Consider the following 17,793-nt stretch of genomic DNA (forward strand, 5'->3'; position numbering starts at 1 on the left):
GACCAGCCTATAAATAACCCCAAATATATCCAAACTGGGCCAGGCTTGGACAGAAATTTTTTTATTTAGCCAGCTCAACCCATGGAGATCCCTACCTTACACTCATAAAAAATTGAAAATCTTCTTTTAAAACCAAGACATCAGACACCAATTAGCAAAACCATGCAATATTGTGAGCAGGTACAACCAAACTATACGACACCACCACAAGGACTTACTAATATTGCTACCCTGACAATTCAAGCATAAATAGAACAACTTTTTTTAAGAGAGATAAAAGAACCTTTTAGCATTTTAAATTTAATTAATCAACTTAAGAGGACAGTAAAGTACCCACAATTGTATACTTTTTATATGAAACCCCTACATCCAAGACAACCTAGATTTAGAACCGATATTTTAAAAGTCAAACTAGTGACAATTGGTCGAACACGATAATAGCCTTGGGTCAATTTGGTCAGATCAGTTGTACTGATACAGCCAATTTACCTAGTTAAACAATCATAACCCTTCATCATGAATACTTTTTTCTCACTATAGTTAAAAATAAAAAAAATTTATAAGCTTTTCAATAGGATTCTAATCATAATAACTAAACTGATTAGATGGTTAGGGTTATTCATTCAACTAGTAACATGGCTTAAAAGCAGGCAATCATAAACAAAACCCAATTATAAGGATGGTATGGGAAGTCGAGCGCATTCACAATATTCAAATTCCAACTTCAAATAAGACATTCCATTACATGCTGAAAATACCATCTAAATCCTTAACCTCATCCTTGTTAAATTTACGTGGATGCAAATTTTGATGGGAAAACAGGATATAGTATTAAAAGCATCCTTTAAACTTGTAAAAAAAATAAAAAAATATTGACGTGAAAAGCATCTTAACTCCATCAATATTTTCCAAATGCATGCTATAAAGGCAAGTTAGTCGATACATTTAGAAATAAAATATGCATATGGCATCCCCTATATAAATACCACTCACTTGAGGCAAGCACAGTGGCCAAAGCGTGATGTGGGTATGGATGTGGAGCAGTAGCAGGGAAGAACCATGAACTTCTATTTCAATGTAAATAATTTATTTACTGTCACTTAAAAGGTCCAATGTAATTGGAAAATTTTGGCCTTTTTTTTCTCTTCTTCTCAAGTCTTCTTATCTACTATTGTTGCAATTTATTCCAGTAAACTTGATAAAATTATGTAAAAGAGTTTGCAACACATCCAGAAGTTATTACATTGCAGTATAGCTCATTTAGAAACACTTCTATATAAGTCATTTTCCTATTATTTCACAAAAAAAAAAAAAAAAAAGAGATGTATATATCATTCAAATATCCCAGCTAATAAATCAAATCAATGGAGGATAAAAACAATTTTCAAGCACTGACCTTTTCTCCCTCAGACCCCAGAAGCCGTGTGCTTCAAACAATTGATATTGCACAATCCAACTGATCTCATCATATCTCCGAAACTGCCATAATTTGATTTCAACAGTCAAGAAAACCAGATACTTAAATATATATACAACATAATTTACATTGGCAACTATGAATCAATAAAAGGAAAAAACATTAAATAAAAATAAATTCTTAGTTGGTCAAAGTTGTGCCCAACCGGTCAATGCTGTTCCTTCCTCTCTCCAGCTGGTCCACGCTATTCCTTGCCTTCTCGGGGCGATCCACACTCTTTCTTGACTTATCTCTTCTATCAGTGCTGGATCTCGACTTCTCTCTATGGTCTATGCTCAGTCTAGACTTCTCTCTATGGTCTGTGCTCGGTCTAGACTTCTCTCTATGATCTACGCTTGGCCTAGACTTCTCTCTTCGGTCCGTACTTGACCTAGACTTCTCTCTCTGGTCCCTGCTCGGTCTGGACTGCTCAATATGGTCTGTGCTGTTCAAAGGAGGCTCTGACTGATCTGTAATATTTTCAGATATGTTTCTGATGTGTGGTGATTTCTCAATGGCTGATATAAACCTCTTGAGATGCCTAATGTAATCTGGGAACAGTTCCAAGTTGCAATGGTTCCCTCCTTTAAGCCACAATGGTTCATACTTCTCTTTGCAGAGATCCCAGAGCTGCTTACCATGCGAGCAATCCACAACTTCATCTTCAGTTCCCTGTAAGCATGTAAAGTTTAGCAAGAGCTGCTTTGTGGAGGGTCACGTAAAGTTTCAGTGCCAACCTTAAGAAGGTATGAAGCTTAACATGGGTACGAAGTTGCTACTTTTCAGCATTCTTAAAATGCCCTTAGGAACTATTATTGTATCATTATGCTATTTATGACATTACTTAAAAAGCTGACTTATGACCATTTAAAAGCAAGCAAAAAAAAAAAAAACAATAATTTCCTCGATTCCCTCATCCTATGTATATGGGACCCACAGCCCACCCATCAATATCCCACAAGAGTTTAAACTTCAAACTATAATGAGAGTTCCTTTGTAGAGGGTGAAAGTTTCAGTGAAAGCACACGCTCGACCAACCTTAACAAGGTATGAAACTTAGCATGGTTGAACTATGAATTCACTACTGTTTAGCATTCATAATATGCCCTCAGGAGCTATTATTGTATTATTATGCCATTTATGACTTTAATTTAACAAGTTGCCATGCAAATTTAAAAGTGAGCAAAAATCCCATCTTCATTGATTCCATCCTATGTCATATATGGGATCCACAGCCCACCCATCAATATGGACAGCAAATTGTCGCTGCCTATTAGTTAGAATTCAAAGCCCCAAAATATATACATTAAAGGGGAAATTTTAACCACCATATGACCTAAGACTAATTAAAAAATATAGTGAGAAAGAAAGCATAACACAAGCGGCATTTAGGAACCTAGAATCACCAGTCAGAACAATTTCTAACAGCCTAATGCCCATCCAATGTGATGGAAACGGATCAAATGGTTTGAACTAAGGAGGTGGGGAGGCAGAGTTATGGGATATTGTTAAGAACATAAAGGTTTTGTGTCCATCATGAATGAAAACACAATGTATACAATGTAAAAATCCATGAATCAAACATTTTGTGAAAGTGTAATCCAAATAAATAAACAAATATATGAGATACTAAGATAAACACTTTTGGTAAATTAAGGACTGATGTGAAACTCCAATTAATGCAGCGGAAGAGGTGATTGAAATTGCAACCTAGCCCTACGAATCGAAAATTTAAACCAAGTGCACAATGTTGGAGAGAGAATCGGCTAACCACATTAGTACGATACCTATCAGAATAGGCTAAGCTAACATTTCATATTAACTTCAACTACGTCTACAATGAAACAAAACCATCGTGGACAAATTTGACGTGGAGCACTCACATGAATTATCAGAACGGGGCAACTGACGAATGGAATTTTATCAATATTCTGCAACAACACCAAATGGAACTCACTTCATTATCAAGTATCAACCATTAAACATGAAAGATTATGTTATTATCTATAGAAGGAAAAATGAAAAATAAACCTTATATATGTCGAACCAGTACGTTCGCTTCACTGGGTACATGACACGAAGCCCAGATAGGATTGGACTGTGAAGAACCACAGCTCTCAAATGAGGCAATCGGGTTGCCAAATCCAAAGTGGGTCCACTACCAACTGATTGCCCATACAAGATAATGTCTTCTTCCTTTGCTCCATAAATCTCTTCAAGGCATCTATAAGCAGCCTCAATGTCTGCATAGGTGTTTTGCTCGCTTGGCTATTAGTAAAGATAAATAAGAACAAATCAGTTATCTCATACTTAAACTACACGAAAAACAAAAATTAATTTCAACAAAGATTGGTCAAGAAGTCATACCTTTCCTGAAGATTGCCCATAACCAGAATAATCATACCTATAAAGATAGGAATCAAAGTCACCAACTCAACAATAACGCTTGAAATTGAAGAAAGAAAGAAAAAAAAAAGCATCAAATTTTGCAAAACTTGCATTCATCTACCACTGATAAATGATCTAATTTTCTATTATCCAAAATATCACATAAAAAATCAAAACTTGTAATCAAAATGGCTTCTTTGAATCACCATTTTTTTTTCTCCAAAGCTAAAATCTTCAACCGATAACTGATCTAATCATCTATTATCCAAAATATCACATAAAAATCAAAACTTGTAATCAAAATGGCTTCTTTGAATCACCATTTTTTTCCACGAAAGCTAAAATCTTTAACTGAAATTAAAAATTTTGAATCTTAGAAATATGAACTGACCCCATCAAATTGACACACAGATGAACACTAAGCTCCGTAAAGAGCTCATACATCTGCCCTAGATCAGCAGCGTTTCCATGAGAGTACAACAAAGTTAACGATGCAGACTGATTCTTCACATACATCGCAACTATCTCGTTTCCTCTCTTAGTACAGAGCTTCAACACATCAACATTCTCTCTACTTCTAAAATCCGAAATCGTCATTTTTCCTGTTGATTCGTCCACAACAAGCTTATACGAGGGTGGATTAGGAGGGAAAAAAGCGAATTTTGCTGCCATCGACGACGTAATCCCCCCCATTTCAAATCAAAATACGAGACAAAAACGTAAAAAAATCGATTTTTAAATTATTTTTTATCAAATCGGAGGGTGGAAATAACGCCGTAATCTCAGTTTCTGCATCGAATACGATCAAAGTTGATCGATTGAGGGAGAGAGAAAGATATGTTGGATTGGAGATGGAGTTAGGGTTTTGGATTTCGAGTAGAAAGTTAGGGTTTGGATCTGTATTTGTCGATCAAAGAGACAAAGACAAAGAGAGCTTTAAAGCTTCGCGAGAGTGTCTTTCCTTCTTGGGAGAGGTTTCCGGTTTCGAAAATGAAAGTGGCACGTGTGATATAATTAATGGAGACAGCTAAACTTAGACAACTTACACGCTTGGTGCATGACGCACACGTACGAAGTAAAATATATAAAATGTTTCCACACTATTGGTTGTACTGCTATGATCAATCTGAACCGTCCAATGTAGAATTGTTTTCAATAGTAAGAGATCTAGAGGATGATCTTTGGCTAGAAAATAGAGAAGTTATTTGGACGATTAAGATTTTTTTGGTGGGGATCACGAGAAATCAAGCATTTGAATTGATTTCTAGATTCAATTCATGCCCACAATCTAATTCTAGAATCACATCCCACATTGATATAGATTATTAAAAGTTTATTCTCCCACGATAACTATTACGAATCGATTAAATTTAAAAATTGGGCAAATATGATACTACCAATAAAAAAATCAGAATTTAGAATCGAAATCCAACAAAAAAAAAATACCCTATAAGAGCACCTCTCATGTGACTGATACCCTCATAATTTTCCGATTGAGTTGTGGAGCGCAAAAATTACAACTCCAACACAGGACCCATAACATATCAGATTTTGAGTCTTCTGAATCTCATGACCGTAAATTTGGCACTCTTCTCACATTTTCCTATTTTATTTTAGGGAATCAAAATTAGACGATTGGAATAGGTTTTAAGGATAGGTTTTTGATTGTCAAAGCTCTGTTTAAAAAATAAAAATTTCATCAACACCAATTGGACCTCCGTGAACCTTCATTAATGGTGCTAACTCACAATTTCTCTCTTTGGCATCGAATCAGACTGATGGGGGCGAAGATGCCGTTGCTAGTGCTTTTTAAATATATTATTTTTTATCATAAATTAATTTACTATCATTACAATTATATGTCAAGTCACAAATATATGATTGGTTATAATTAAATAGTTTGGTAACATTATAAATTTAGATATGGAAAAAAGTTTATGTGGACCAAATGACCTTAAAAAGAGCTTAGATCAAAGTCCTTATTTGGGCCACATAGACTTGACTTATATGATACCTCAACCCTCAAGGGTTCATATTCTTAAAATATTGCATCGTTTTTTCGTCATATCTAGGTAGAAGAGTTCTATACAAGCAAGAATCATTAGATCATATTGGCGATCTTAGAAATGAGTAAGTCTTCATAGACAACTTGGGATTATTATATCAAATTGTTCATCGACTCCACGATTAGTAGTTGAAATTGTAGTTTCTTATCATCACTCTTTTTATGCATACATGTATATATGTGTGTAAGCCTCCTCGTTGGCCATCCACATGAATTTGTCCTGTCTTGCTTAGTATGTATGGATGGTGGAATATTGCATGTTTCAACGGGATTTAAGTGAGAGATGATATTTGAAGGGGTCAGATGTCTCGTCCCTGCTAGTCAGATCTACGGGTTCGGACAATTATCACTAAAAGAATAATAAGTATTGTATATAAGTATGTGAGTGTGCACATGCATGTTGCCATTCACCCAACAAATTCTTAGTCCTCATTCCTCTTCAAAAGGGTAGAATTGTATTTTTCAAAATTTTGGTAGAAGATAATGGTTGATGAGGAAAGGGCTTAGATCCACAACAAATTATGTGTTATAGTTTGAGTGTCTTGTCACAATCATTTACCTAATTCATTGTTTCTTATGTCCTTTGACTTTTTATCAAATGTAATAAAAAGTAAGCTTTTTGTAAAGTCCAACAATAAGGCCTTTATGAAGCTTGTTTAATTTTCAAGGGTTGGGCTCCATTGTCTCAAGAAATAACAGTCTTGGCCTTGAGATATGTATCAATAATATAATGTTGGGATATGCATAAAATTTCGACTGTTGGATGTTGTGCTCGTGGTTTTAAATCTCATCCGAGATTGAGATGACTCGTCCGAATCATCTCGATATCCTTAAGAAACGAGAGAATATGCACTGTGTTTCAGGTTTCACACCATTTTGTGAGATAAACGAAATGACTCAGATGATATTTTGAAAATCTTTGATGAGTTAGTAAAACTCGATCGAGTCAACTGATTTTAATTAAAATAATTAAATTTTTTTTAAATTTAAATATTTTTTATATAAATAAAACATGATTTTATGACTAAACATCTTCTAATCTACTTTATTATATTAAAAAAATAATTATTTTAATTTAAATGTATGTAAATTAATCATTGTATATCAAGTTAAGTGGTTTGTCACGAATTGACTTGTCCGAAACAACTCAATCTTGTTCATGGATGAGATGAGATGAGACGTCAAAATGAGTTTTCAAACTATGGTTGTGCATGCATTATTGAGATCATCATGTGTTAATATTATTTATTGAATAAAAGGAAATTCAGCCATTTTGTGATTCATATAATTTAGAGCTTTATCATATTGTTTGGATTGTTCTAGTAGTCAAAAGTCCCGAAATCACTCAAATTAACAAAGAGTCGTGCTTGGATGACACGAAGAGGGCCACAAGGGTGATAGAATGGCGTCGTGGTGCGCACAAAACCGTAGATGCTTTTCCGCTAGATACGAGTAAAAAGCATCTATGACTATGATAACGGCAAACGTTAACAAAACCCATTTGGATGAGTCATGATAATTTGACTCCCTCACGTGACACACTCAAAATACTCTCTCGACGACGTGGCATGTGCAGAATCATAGATTTTTTTGATTGGGCTACACAACTGCACATATTTAGATTCTGAATGAACCAAAAGGTTCTCTGGAAATATCAAGATAAAAATTGATGGATGTCCCACGTGGCAAGTTTCAAAGGTCAAATGGCCAATCGATTTGCGACGAGGGAACCCAATCAATCGGGTTTGGGAAGCTAAGTGGACCTCTAGTAGAAGCTCTTTAAACCATAGATTTAAAACTTTGATTTGAGTTGTTAAGTTCATGTCAAGCTCAGTCAATAACTTACGAGTGGACATGGATGAGAAAAATAAAAATATGTTAAATTACTATTATTTTTGTATTTTAAAATAATTAAAAATATGTGTTTTTATTTTCTCCATCAAATATAGTTGCATATCTAAGTGGAGTTTGTGACTCGGCTGAATGCATATTCGATACCTTTCATATGAATAAATTATTTTAAATTTTATATTTATTTAAAATTAATAACATTATTTTTGGGCATTCGCCCTCATTATCATTGTTTTTGTATGTCGACTGTTAGAGAATAAGATGCACTGTATTAAGATACATGAGATACACTGTATCATTGTTAGTGTATCTCATCACAAATGAAAGGTTGTGATGAAGGATATTCTAGAATATATATTGATATTTAGAATATTTATATTAGGTAGTTTTCATATATCTTGGTTGATGTAATGTCTATAAATACCTTACTAGAGCTTTTGTAAGAATCATCTAAGAATTATCAATAAAATTCAGATTTCTACATAGTATCAGAGCTCAAGCTTCACTAAGCACATCGATCTTGGTGCGCCTTTCTTTGGTGATGGCACCACTGCCATCGCCGAACCTTAATCATTTTGTTTACATTATTAGTTTTTTTTTCAATAAAAATATCATCTTTCTCTATGTTTCAGACCTAGATATCTTTTATTTTATTCTTTACTATTATTCTAGGTTTTTTTATTTTTCCAATAAAAATCATAACTCCTTCTACATCTCTACAAATCTCCCAATTTCCACATTCATGTTATATGATCTCATTTTTTTTTCCTATCTAAAATCTCTCCAACGAGAGTTCTTTCATTAAAATGGCACAATCCTACTTCTTATGTTTCTGGGAGAGATCATGACAGATCTGGTCTAATAAGCCACCGATTCCGACAGACTCAAAAAGAGCGGGATGCGACAGTGATGGATTTCATAGACAGACGGTGACCATCAGCAAACACGATTGGCACTTTGACGATCAATGAACATATCCATTAATGAGATCAAGCAATTATTCAACAAAATCAATTGCATATTCCTTTTTCAAAGGACCATGCAATTGCGGGAGGATGTTGGAGAATAAGATGCACTGTATTAAGATACATGAGATACACTGTATTATTGTTCGTGTATCTCATCACAAATGGAAGATTGTGATGAAGGATATTCTAGAATATATATTGATATTTAGAATATATCAATTGGGATATTCTAGAATATTTATATTAGGTAGTTTTCATATATCTTGGTTGATGTAATGTCTATAAATACCCTACTAGAACTTTTGTAAGAATCATCCAAGAATTATCAATAAAATTTAGATTTCTACATCGACTATGTGTGGTTATTGTTGGTTTATTTAGAGTAATTGCAAGGAAAATTATAGATAGTCATTTTAGATATTCAAGGGATATGCACTTCAATTATATTATTCATAAATATTTTAATATATTATTTTAATTGAGATGGAGAGCCAAAATTTACTAATCAAAATCCCACTTTTCATCTTGAAGAGGGGTGGATAATGCGTTTGAAACACATTTTTGAATTGACTCTCTAAAACGACAACTGAGAAAGGATGGCGAGTGGGATGGAGAGTGCCTTGGAGTTGCTTTTAGAAGTCATGACAAAAATGTGTTGCATTGGATTCAGATTGATTGGCCTTTTGACTCGATGCTCATCTCTTACCTAACAAGTGAAGCCCTTTCAAATATGTTTAAATTGAATTTTAAGTAATATTTATATTTATATAATATTTATCTTTTATATTATGAACTAGATAAATAGATATTCAATCACAAATTATCATTTTATATAAATTTTTTTTTAATTAATTTATTACATGAATAGAACACAATTAAGAGTTTGAAAAATATAAACTAGCATCCCAAATTTCGAAGAGTCGTTAATCACTTAGGATGGATGTCAAACCAAGATGATCGTCTCTGCATCATTTCCATCACCCATGAATTTTAAAACCATTTATAGTAGTATAAGAGGCCTATGATCATGATATTAGTTTGGATCAATTTCAAACTTAATCCATTTTAATCTAAATTAATTTGAAGAACTTGATCATTTGGAGGGATAACTTCATCCTTCTTTGGTGTTGATCTTATGATGGTGGGACTGAGGTCTACTTGACAACGCACATTGTTTTATCTTTTATGCACATATTTGGTGTCACAGAGCATACAATTTGGGTCCTTGTTTTTATTTTTCAAAGTGAAAGATTTTTATATAATAGAAACAAAGTATACAAACAACCACACAGTTGGTTGATGTAACCTACCATGGAGGCAAACAGATACATTCAAACTCATGTGTCTCTCAATAATAATGAGTCCCATTAAAATACAAAATTATCAAAAATAAAATATAGAATAATAAATCCCTGAACTACTTATGCATCTTTGTCCCCCAAAAAAAAATGTACTTCACATTCTCTTCTTATTTTATTTTTTATTTTTTAAATCCTCTTAATACATCAATAACTATACCTAGTATGAGCAATATTTTCTCTGGGCCACCCACGAGGGTGCTCCCTCACTTACTTGGTGCGAGTGATGTGCAGACGCTGCACGTGCCTGGGGGAGGGACCTGTATGCCTTGGCTCATCCGGTCTCCCTAGTCAGACGTAAGTCTGGAGACCTCGTTATCAAAAAAGTAAAATACATCAATAATTGCAATAAGAGCAAACAATGTCGCGAATCCTAAGTTTGGAATCAAAAGTGTTGTAGAAACTAGAAAGGCGTGGTCCAATAGTCAAGGAATAAGGACATTTATGAAAATAAAAAAAAAGAAATGAGGAGTAAGAAAAAGAAATGAGGACCACATGATTGTTGATGTATGACAATGAATCATTTGGCGAACAAACAATTTTCTCGTGAAAATTAATTTTCATTATTTGTGTTTTATGCCTAAGATATTTAGTCGATCAAGGTCGAACACATAACACTTTCAACACTATTGTCAACAGAATGTTATTGGTCCAGTACTATTTGGGTCTCAAAATCCCAACCCAAGCCTGGCCCATCTAATGGTTCGGCTGGACCAAATTCAAACCATATATATCCAAGTCCGACCCAAACCCAATTTCAAACATTTATATAAAATCATACTATAAACAAAATTGTAATATAAGTTTTTTTTTTTTGTGGTTAAGAAAGGTATCTGGACCAACTTTCATGCATCAACTATTCCCTCCTTCTCAAACAAGGCTTTTAACCTTGTGATTTGTGGCCATCAAATATTAGTAACTGGTGGGAATCGAACTTGAGACCATAGGTGGGAGCAAACCCCTTGATGTTGAAGTGTTACCACTCGGCCACCCACCTTATTATTAGGCAAGCCGAGCCTCGATAAGCTCCTCAGGAAGAGTAGGTCAATAGTTCGAAACCCCATGAAGCAATGAATTCCTTATGGCCACCCTCCATGGTCAAGTTGACCCTCGACTCAACCAGTTACACATAGGACTTTCCAAGGGGGCGGTGCGTGTAATCGTGGGACTAGTCTCACATTAAGGGTGGGGATACCCATGATAAGTAAAAAAAAAAAAAAAGAAGTTATTATTAGACCCGACTAGGTTGAACCACCCATTGGGCTTACTCCCCAAGCCCGAGCCTGTCCATGATGGGCGAAGCTAAAGCTCGGCACATTGACAAGCCATGCATCCCAAAGAATCTGGTCACAAAAAAAAAAAAAAAAATCACTGTTTTTAGAAACAAAGAATATGGTCAAAACAACAACAAAATAAAATAAAAATTGAAAAATGTGGAAAAGTGGATTTGAGCTGCAAACAAACAGGTAAGATATAATTCATTCAATCAAGAATGCCAACCACATGCTAATAATGATCTAAACTAATAAATTCATTTATTAGTGACTAAAGTGAATCCTAATTTAATTTAAGTGTATAAAAGGACAACCAAAAGCTATAACCATTTTTTTTTTTTTTTGGGTTATGTAAAGTGGATGAAAAGATGTGGGGAGCAATCAATTATTGCACTCAAATGCATCCAATTTTGACTTTTTAAAATCTATCTGCCATTCGGTGGTCTACAATTGCAATCATAATTCACAATTTGGTCTTCAGCTTTCATGGGCCATCTCTTACCTACCCTTATCTCTTTTGTCTATTTATTTTTATTTTTATTTTTTAACTCAACCTTTTACTCTCTTACTTTCTCAATTTCTCTTTCTAGATGTCTTCAGAACTGAAAGTTGTGTTTTTTGATCTCTTTCAATGAAAGAGATTCTAACTCACTCAATGGTGTTAGTTAAACCATTTGTTCTTCTTTCTTTGTCAAGAACTTATATATATATATATATATATAATAAAATGAATATAGGTTCCGTGGGTTTTAATTCCCTGACCTACTTCTTGATTCAATTTTTTATGTGCTTCTTGATCAAATCAATTATAATTCTTGATAGAGTAATAATGAGATTTAAAACATATAAGATTGCATGTTTTTATCTTTGGCTTTGTCGTTAATCAAAGCAAATCATCACCGATGAAGAATTTATGTTATTTTTTTTCATTATCTTCTAGTCAACATTAATGAGCGCTTACTTTTTATTTGCTTTTTAGAACATAAATACTCGAGGACTATAGTTTGTCTTATATGGGTTAGAAGTTTTGGAATGGGCAGGTTTATTGTGGGATGGTCTCTATGATAAAGAGATCATCCCCACAAAAAATCAACCCATTCTAAAACTTCTAATCCAATCAAAAGTTGTTTACAACTTAACTGTAAAAATTAATGGTCGATGATTCTTCCACTCGTAAATTTTTATTTTATTTTATTTTATACAATTAGAAGTTTTACAATTGACTAATTTTTTATGAGGATGATCTCTTCACGGTAGAGATTATCTTGACAAAAAATTTGCCCATTTCAGAACGTCTAACACTATAATAAAAAGGATTACCAAATAAGGATTCTCATGGGATTCCGACTCATATATTCAAAAGTGGTTTAGAATTGTGGGTCGTCAATTTTTTACCATTAATTTGTAAATCACTTTTGATGAGGTTAAAAATTTTAGATTGGGCAGAATTTTTTTTAAGGATGATCTCCTCACCATAGAGATCATTCTCACAAAAAATCAGCTTAATCCGAAACTTTTAAGTCATATAAAACAAATTTTGACTCTCAACATTGGCTATCCAACGCTACCTATATAATTTTGTTATTTCAATTTATGATATATGTTATAGTCTTTAATGATTATTTTTTATTGTGAACTTGGATAGCCTAATGCATTTTTTATCTATCACTTATAACATTTGACATCATGGTTGTGGAATCTTTTTAATCACACACATTACTTGAGATTCATATACTAATCTCAATAATCACAATTACTCTTTGAGATTTGCATGATTCGAAGAATTTATGTATCTTCTCTAGTGTCTTCTCCGATTAAGTCCTTTTTAGATTAACCCTATTGTTGTTATGGCTGCAACCTAGGCAGGTTGGAGGGTAAACCCAGCTCAACTCATGTAGCAGAACCCTCAATCCGACCATTGGGCCTAAGCTCACTAACCCAAGTTTAACCCGAGCTTGATATTATAAAATCGGATTGAGTTCGGATTAGCCCAAGTTTAGATAATTTTGAGTGATTTGGTCGAGCTGGACTCGTTGAATAACCAAAATTTCATTTTGATTATCAAATAAATTCATTATTTAAAAAAATAAACAAAATAAAAATAAAAAACTACTAATAAATAAAATCACATACAACCTTCAAATCCATCACGGAGAGGATATTTAGAATTTTTTGCTAAAATTCTTTGAATCTGTGGTGTATTCATGGCTCATATTCTTTGCTTGTATTCGTTGAATTCGATAATCATTATACAAAGTTAAACAAACTTAAGCCTTACTTGGTGCACTATAAATCATTTCGAAATGTATTTTTCACCCTAAAATCACTTTTATAGGTGCTTGGTTGCGTTAGATATCATTGCACCTCTAGATTGGTCAATCTCCCATGTTTTTGTGAACGTTATTGTCCGGCCGATGCAATTGCTAAACATGCACAATTTGTCTTGTGGTCTTGTAACCTTCATTTTCTTTTATACAATCCTTTGCTTTATATATTACCTTTGTTAGCTTAAAGAGGGGAAAAAATGTGCTTGGTTACACAATAAGAATGATTCATGTTGTGAAATATTTGCATGGATCACTTAATTCTTACGAAATTTTAGCAAATGATTTGCAACGGAAAAAGTATCACAAATTATGTGCAAACGTTATGACTCCAACCCATACATATCAAAATTACAAGAATACCCTCAATAATTGATAAAATAACATGCATATAAATTTATAAAAATACCCTCATCAAAAATGCATTAAGGTGCATAACTTTACTATTATAATGAGAGAAGGAAGAGTAGAAGTGCTTATACACCAAATTTTGGATCCCACAAAATGCCCTATATCTTTACATTTAAACTTAAAATAATTAAGGCCATTTTGATAAAAAATTAAGAAAATTACAGTCCACAACCTTACAATCATACGTTGGTTAGTTTTCTAAATTACAAAAATATCATTTTTACTATGTAATATTCAAAATATCTCTTTAATTAATATTTCAAATTATAGATAAGCCCTTTCGATACATGTGTTTTTTGCATATGTCACCTTCTAAGTAGAAATGACAAAAATACCCATCATAAAAAAAAATTCATATTACAAAAATGCCCTTCAACACTTGCAATAGTAACATGCATATAAATTCCAAAAAAAAAAAAAAAAAAAAACTTCATCAACTATACATTTACTTGCATATCAAAATTAAAAAAACACTCCTCATCAAAGTTATTACTAAATATCCCTCATGTTATTGCAACAAGTATTGTTAATATTTTTGTAATTTTAATAATTTCTTTAATCAGGGGTATTTTTGTAATACCAATATACAAAGTTACTACAAGTAGGTGCCAACTAACTTAGTGGGTAAACTCTTGGGGTGATGATACCAAAGACTTGGATTCAAATCCCATTAGCATTGAGTCACTAAACTTGTTGGGGTTATTCATGTATAGTAAAGTAAGTACTCAAGGTATTTTTGTAATTTGAATTTTTCTTTACATCACAAATAGTCAACCAAGCACTTGAAATTATTTTGTAGGTGACAACTAGTTTAGTTGGTAAATTCTTTGAGTGATAATAACATAGACCTGAGTTCAAATCCTATCAACACCAAGTTACTCAACTCGTTAAAAATAGATTTATCGATAAGATCCCTAAAGATAATTTATGGGATAAATATCTAAAGGTTGTCCTGAATGAGGTGATTCGAACTCAAGACCTCAACTTCCTGGGGTATGGTTTGAGCCAACTCGCCAACCCTTTAGGATTAACTATCTTAGTTCGTGTCCTAATGAATTGGATTCCTCTTAGGGTGAATTTTTTTTGAATCCTAATAGTACCATAGAACCGGATCTCCCTTGAGTAGGACACCATTTGGGTCAAATTGGTGAAATCGTGCCATAAATGAAGGTCTACTTTTCATTAAATAAAATATGTTTAAAAATATTATATTATATTATTTAAAAAAAGAAAAAAAAAAAAAAACAATGAGAGAGAGAGAGAGAGAGAGAGAGAGAGAGAGAGAGAGACAAAAAGCTTACATGTTGGTAGCCCCAAAGATAGAGCTGAGAGGTTTAGCCCATTTCGGTCTGAGAGTCAGAAATCTCTTCTTGGGTTTCTTAGGAAAAAAAAAATTCCAGAAAATTAAGCCTCCGAATCGAAATCGAAGGTACCCTATCAAGCACAAATTTTTTAGATTTATTATTGTTTGATTTGTTTTTGTGAGGTTTTTTAAATTTAATTTTTTTTTTTTTTCGTTTCTTCGATCTTTGATTATCTGTAAAACTATGAATTTGGATCTATAAAGGTAGTTTTTTTAAATCTAAACTTTGAATGTTCTGTTGTAATTTGGGTTTTCATTCTAGAAGGATTAGTGTACTGGAGTGTGAGAGATGATTTAGGGGTTTTAATTGTTGCTAGGGTTTTCTAGGTTTAGATAGATTTCTCTAATAATGGATGAAATTGGGGGAATCTCTGAATCCAAACTTGGAGAATCACAAAATGTGGTTTTGCACGAAGATCCATTGACACCTATATGTGGTCCTGGATCGAGAAACACGAGCCCTTCGAGCCGACCCAGCTCGAGGAACACAAGCCCTTCGAGTCGAACTGGATCAAGGAACACAAGCCCTTCGAGGCAGAAAGTGATAAAGACCAAACCTCGTGGTTTCGATGAGGAGACCTCCTCGACATTTGGTAAAGCTGTTCATCCAGATGTTCAAATGGAGGACAACATATGGGCAATGTTACCCGAAGACTTGTTGAATGAAATTCTAGCTAGGGTTCCTCCTTTTATGATATTTCGGCTTCGATCTGTGTGCAAACGATGGAATTCGATCCTACAAGATAATAGTTTTCTTAAATTTCACTCACAAGTTCCGTCACATGGGCCTTGCCTTCTCACATTCTCGAAGAATTCACAATCCTTACATTGTTCGGTGTTCAGTTTGCCATTGAAAACATGGTACAAGATCCCATTTTCATTCTTGCCACAGTGGGCATTTTGGTTAGTTGGTTCTTCGGGTGGTCTTGTTTGCTTCTCTGGGCTCGATGGGTTGAATTTTAAAACTTTGGTATGTAACCCACTAACCCAATCTTGGAGAACATTGCCTAGTATGCATTATAATCAGCAGAGACAGTTGATAATGGTGGTTGATCGAGCGGATAAATCGTTCAAAGTAATAGCCACAAGTGATATATATGGTGACAAGACATTGCCCACCGAGGTTTATGATTCGAAGCTCAACATTTGGTCCCTTCATCAGATAATGCCGGCTGTTAATCTTTGTTCCTCAAAGATGGCATTTTGTGACTCAAGGCTGTATCTTGAAACCCTTTCGCCACTTGGGTTGATGATGTATCGGCTTGACACGGGTTACTGGGAACACATTCCGGCTAAGTTTCCTCGGTCGTTGTTGGATGGCTATTTGGTTGCGGGCACACAGAAGCGTTTGTTTCTAGTTGGACGCATTGGTCTTTATAGTACTCTTCAGAGTATGAGAATTTGGGAGTTAGATCATGTGAAGATTGTGTGGGTGGAGATAAGTAGGATGCCACCCAAGTATTTTAGAGCATTGTTACGGTTATCGGCGGAGAGGTTTGAATGCTTTGGGCAAGATAACTTGATCTGCTTTACGTCATGGAACCAAGGGAAAGGTCTTCTTTATGATGTGGAGAAAAAAGTGTGGTCTTGGATTGCTGGTTGTGCTCTTCAGTCTTATAATAGTCAGGTCTGCTTTTATGAGCCAAGGTTCGATGTTTCTATCTACTGAGAAGGTTCTCCAAATTGTGGTTGCCCATGGGTTTTGTTATTGAGAGGTTCATGATGGCTTATCGTTCTCTTTGCATTTCTTTATCTTCTTCTACATAATTGGTGCCACATTGGGCTGGGAATAGACATGGACAGGGTTCTACAGTAGTTAAATTCTTGGACGAGGAATGGGGCTTTTTAAGTGACGTACAAAATGAATGGGGATGTTTGGGGGAAAAGACAAAAAAAGATTGGTGTTTCAATTGATCTATACTCTACAAATGTTCCAACACAATGTAAGTTGCCTATTTTCAATCATCCATTACATTCTATGTCAACCCTTTGTTGCGATGATGATTTATTTATTTTCTCATAAGAAATATTTATCATGTATCAATTTCATGATGAAGTAGCTTTAATTGTCTTTCTTGATTTATTTTGCATACTTCTTTCATCTTTCTTTGCTTGAGTTACTTTCATATAACTATAGGGTCCCTAAGATCTATCAGTAATGTTTGTGTGTCAAATGTTAATCATTATCTTCATTCATATTTACTATTGTGATCATTGTTATTGTTGTTGATGATTGGGTTTTTGGTATAATTGCAACTTGATACAAGTAAATAAGAAATTAAAGAGATGGGCTTAGACCCATAGCTTGGTTTGTTTGACACATTGCAAAGCAACT

General features: G+C 33.9%; 2 protein-coding genes across 3 annotated transcripts; one reads left to right on the plus strand and one right to left on the minus strand.

The window, feature by feature from the left end:
• Nucleotides 1–902: 902 nt before the first annotated feature.
• On the minus strand, nucleotides 903–4,833 carry LOC147394612 (uncharacterized). 2 transcript variants are annotated; one of them, XM_086454175.1, is made up of 7 exons: nucleotides 4,236–4,833; nucleotides 3,824–3,860; nucleotides 3,488–3,724; nucleotides 3,340–3,387; nucleotides 1,623–2,128; nucleotides 1,397–1,479; nucleotides 903–1,289 (listed from the first exon to the last, which is right to left on the minus strand). In XM_086454175.1, exons 1-6 carry the CDS (start codon nucleotides 4,535–4,537, stop codon nucleotides 1,407–1,409), a joined length of 1,203 nt encoding a protein of 400 aa, XP_086310301.1. In that variant the 5' UTR covers nucleotides 4,538–4,833; the 3' UTR covers nucleotides 903–1,289; nucleotides 1,397–1,406. The 2 variants fall into 2 exon arrangements, with proteins under 2 accessions (XP_086310301.1, XP_086310300.1); XM_086454174.1 differs by lacking the exon at nucleotides 903–1,289 and having other exon boundaries at nucleotides 1,296–1,479.
• Nucleotides 4,834–15,370: 10,537 nt separating this feature from the next.
• LOC147394613 (Galactose oxidase/kelch repeat superfamily protein) lies at nucleotides 15,371–17,548 on the plus strand. The gene has a single exon (XM_086454408.1). It carries the CDS (start codon nucleotides 15,808–15,810, stop codon nucleotides 17,125–17,127), a length of 1,320 nt encoding a protein of 439 aa, XP_086310534.1. The 5' UTR covers nucleotides 15,371–15,807; the 3' UTR covers nucleotides 17,128–17,548.
• The last annotated feature ends 245 nt before the right edge of the window (nucleotides 17,549–17,793 follow it).

Source organism: Akebia trifoliata, chromosome 9 (genome assembly GCF_017979445.1).
Source record: "Akebia trifoliata isolate Shusen 1 chromosome 9, ASM1797944v1, whole genome shotgun sequence".
Taxonomy (NCBI): domain Eukaryota; kingdom Viridiplantae; phylum Streptophyta; class Magnoliopsida; order Ranunculales; family Lardizabalaceae; genus Akebia; species Akebia trifoliata.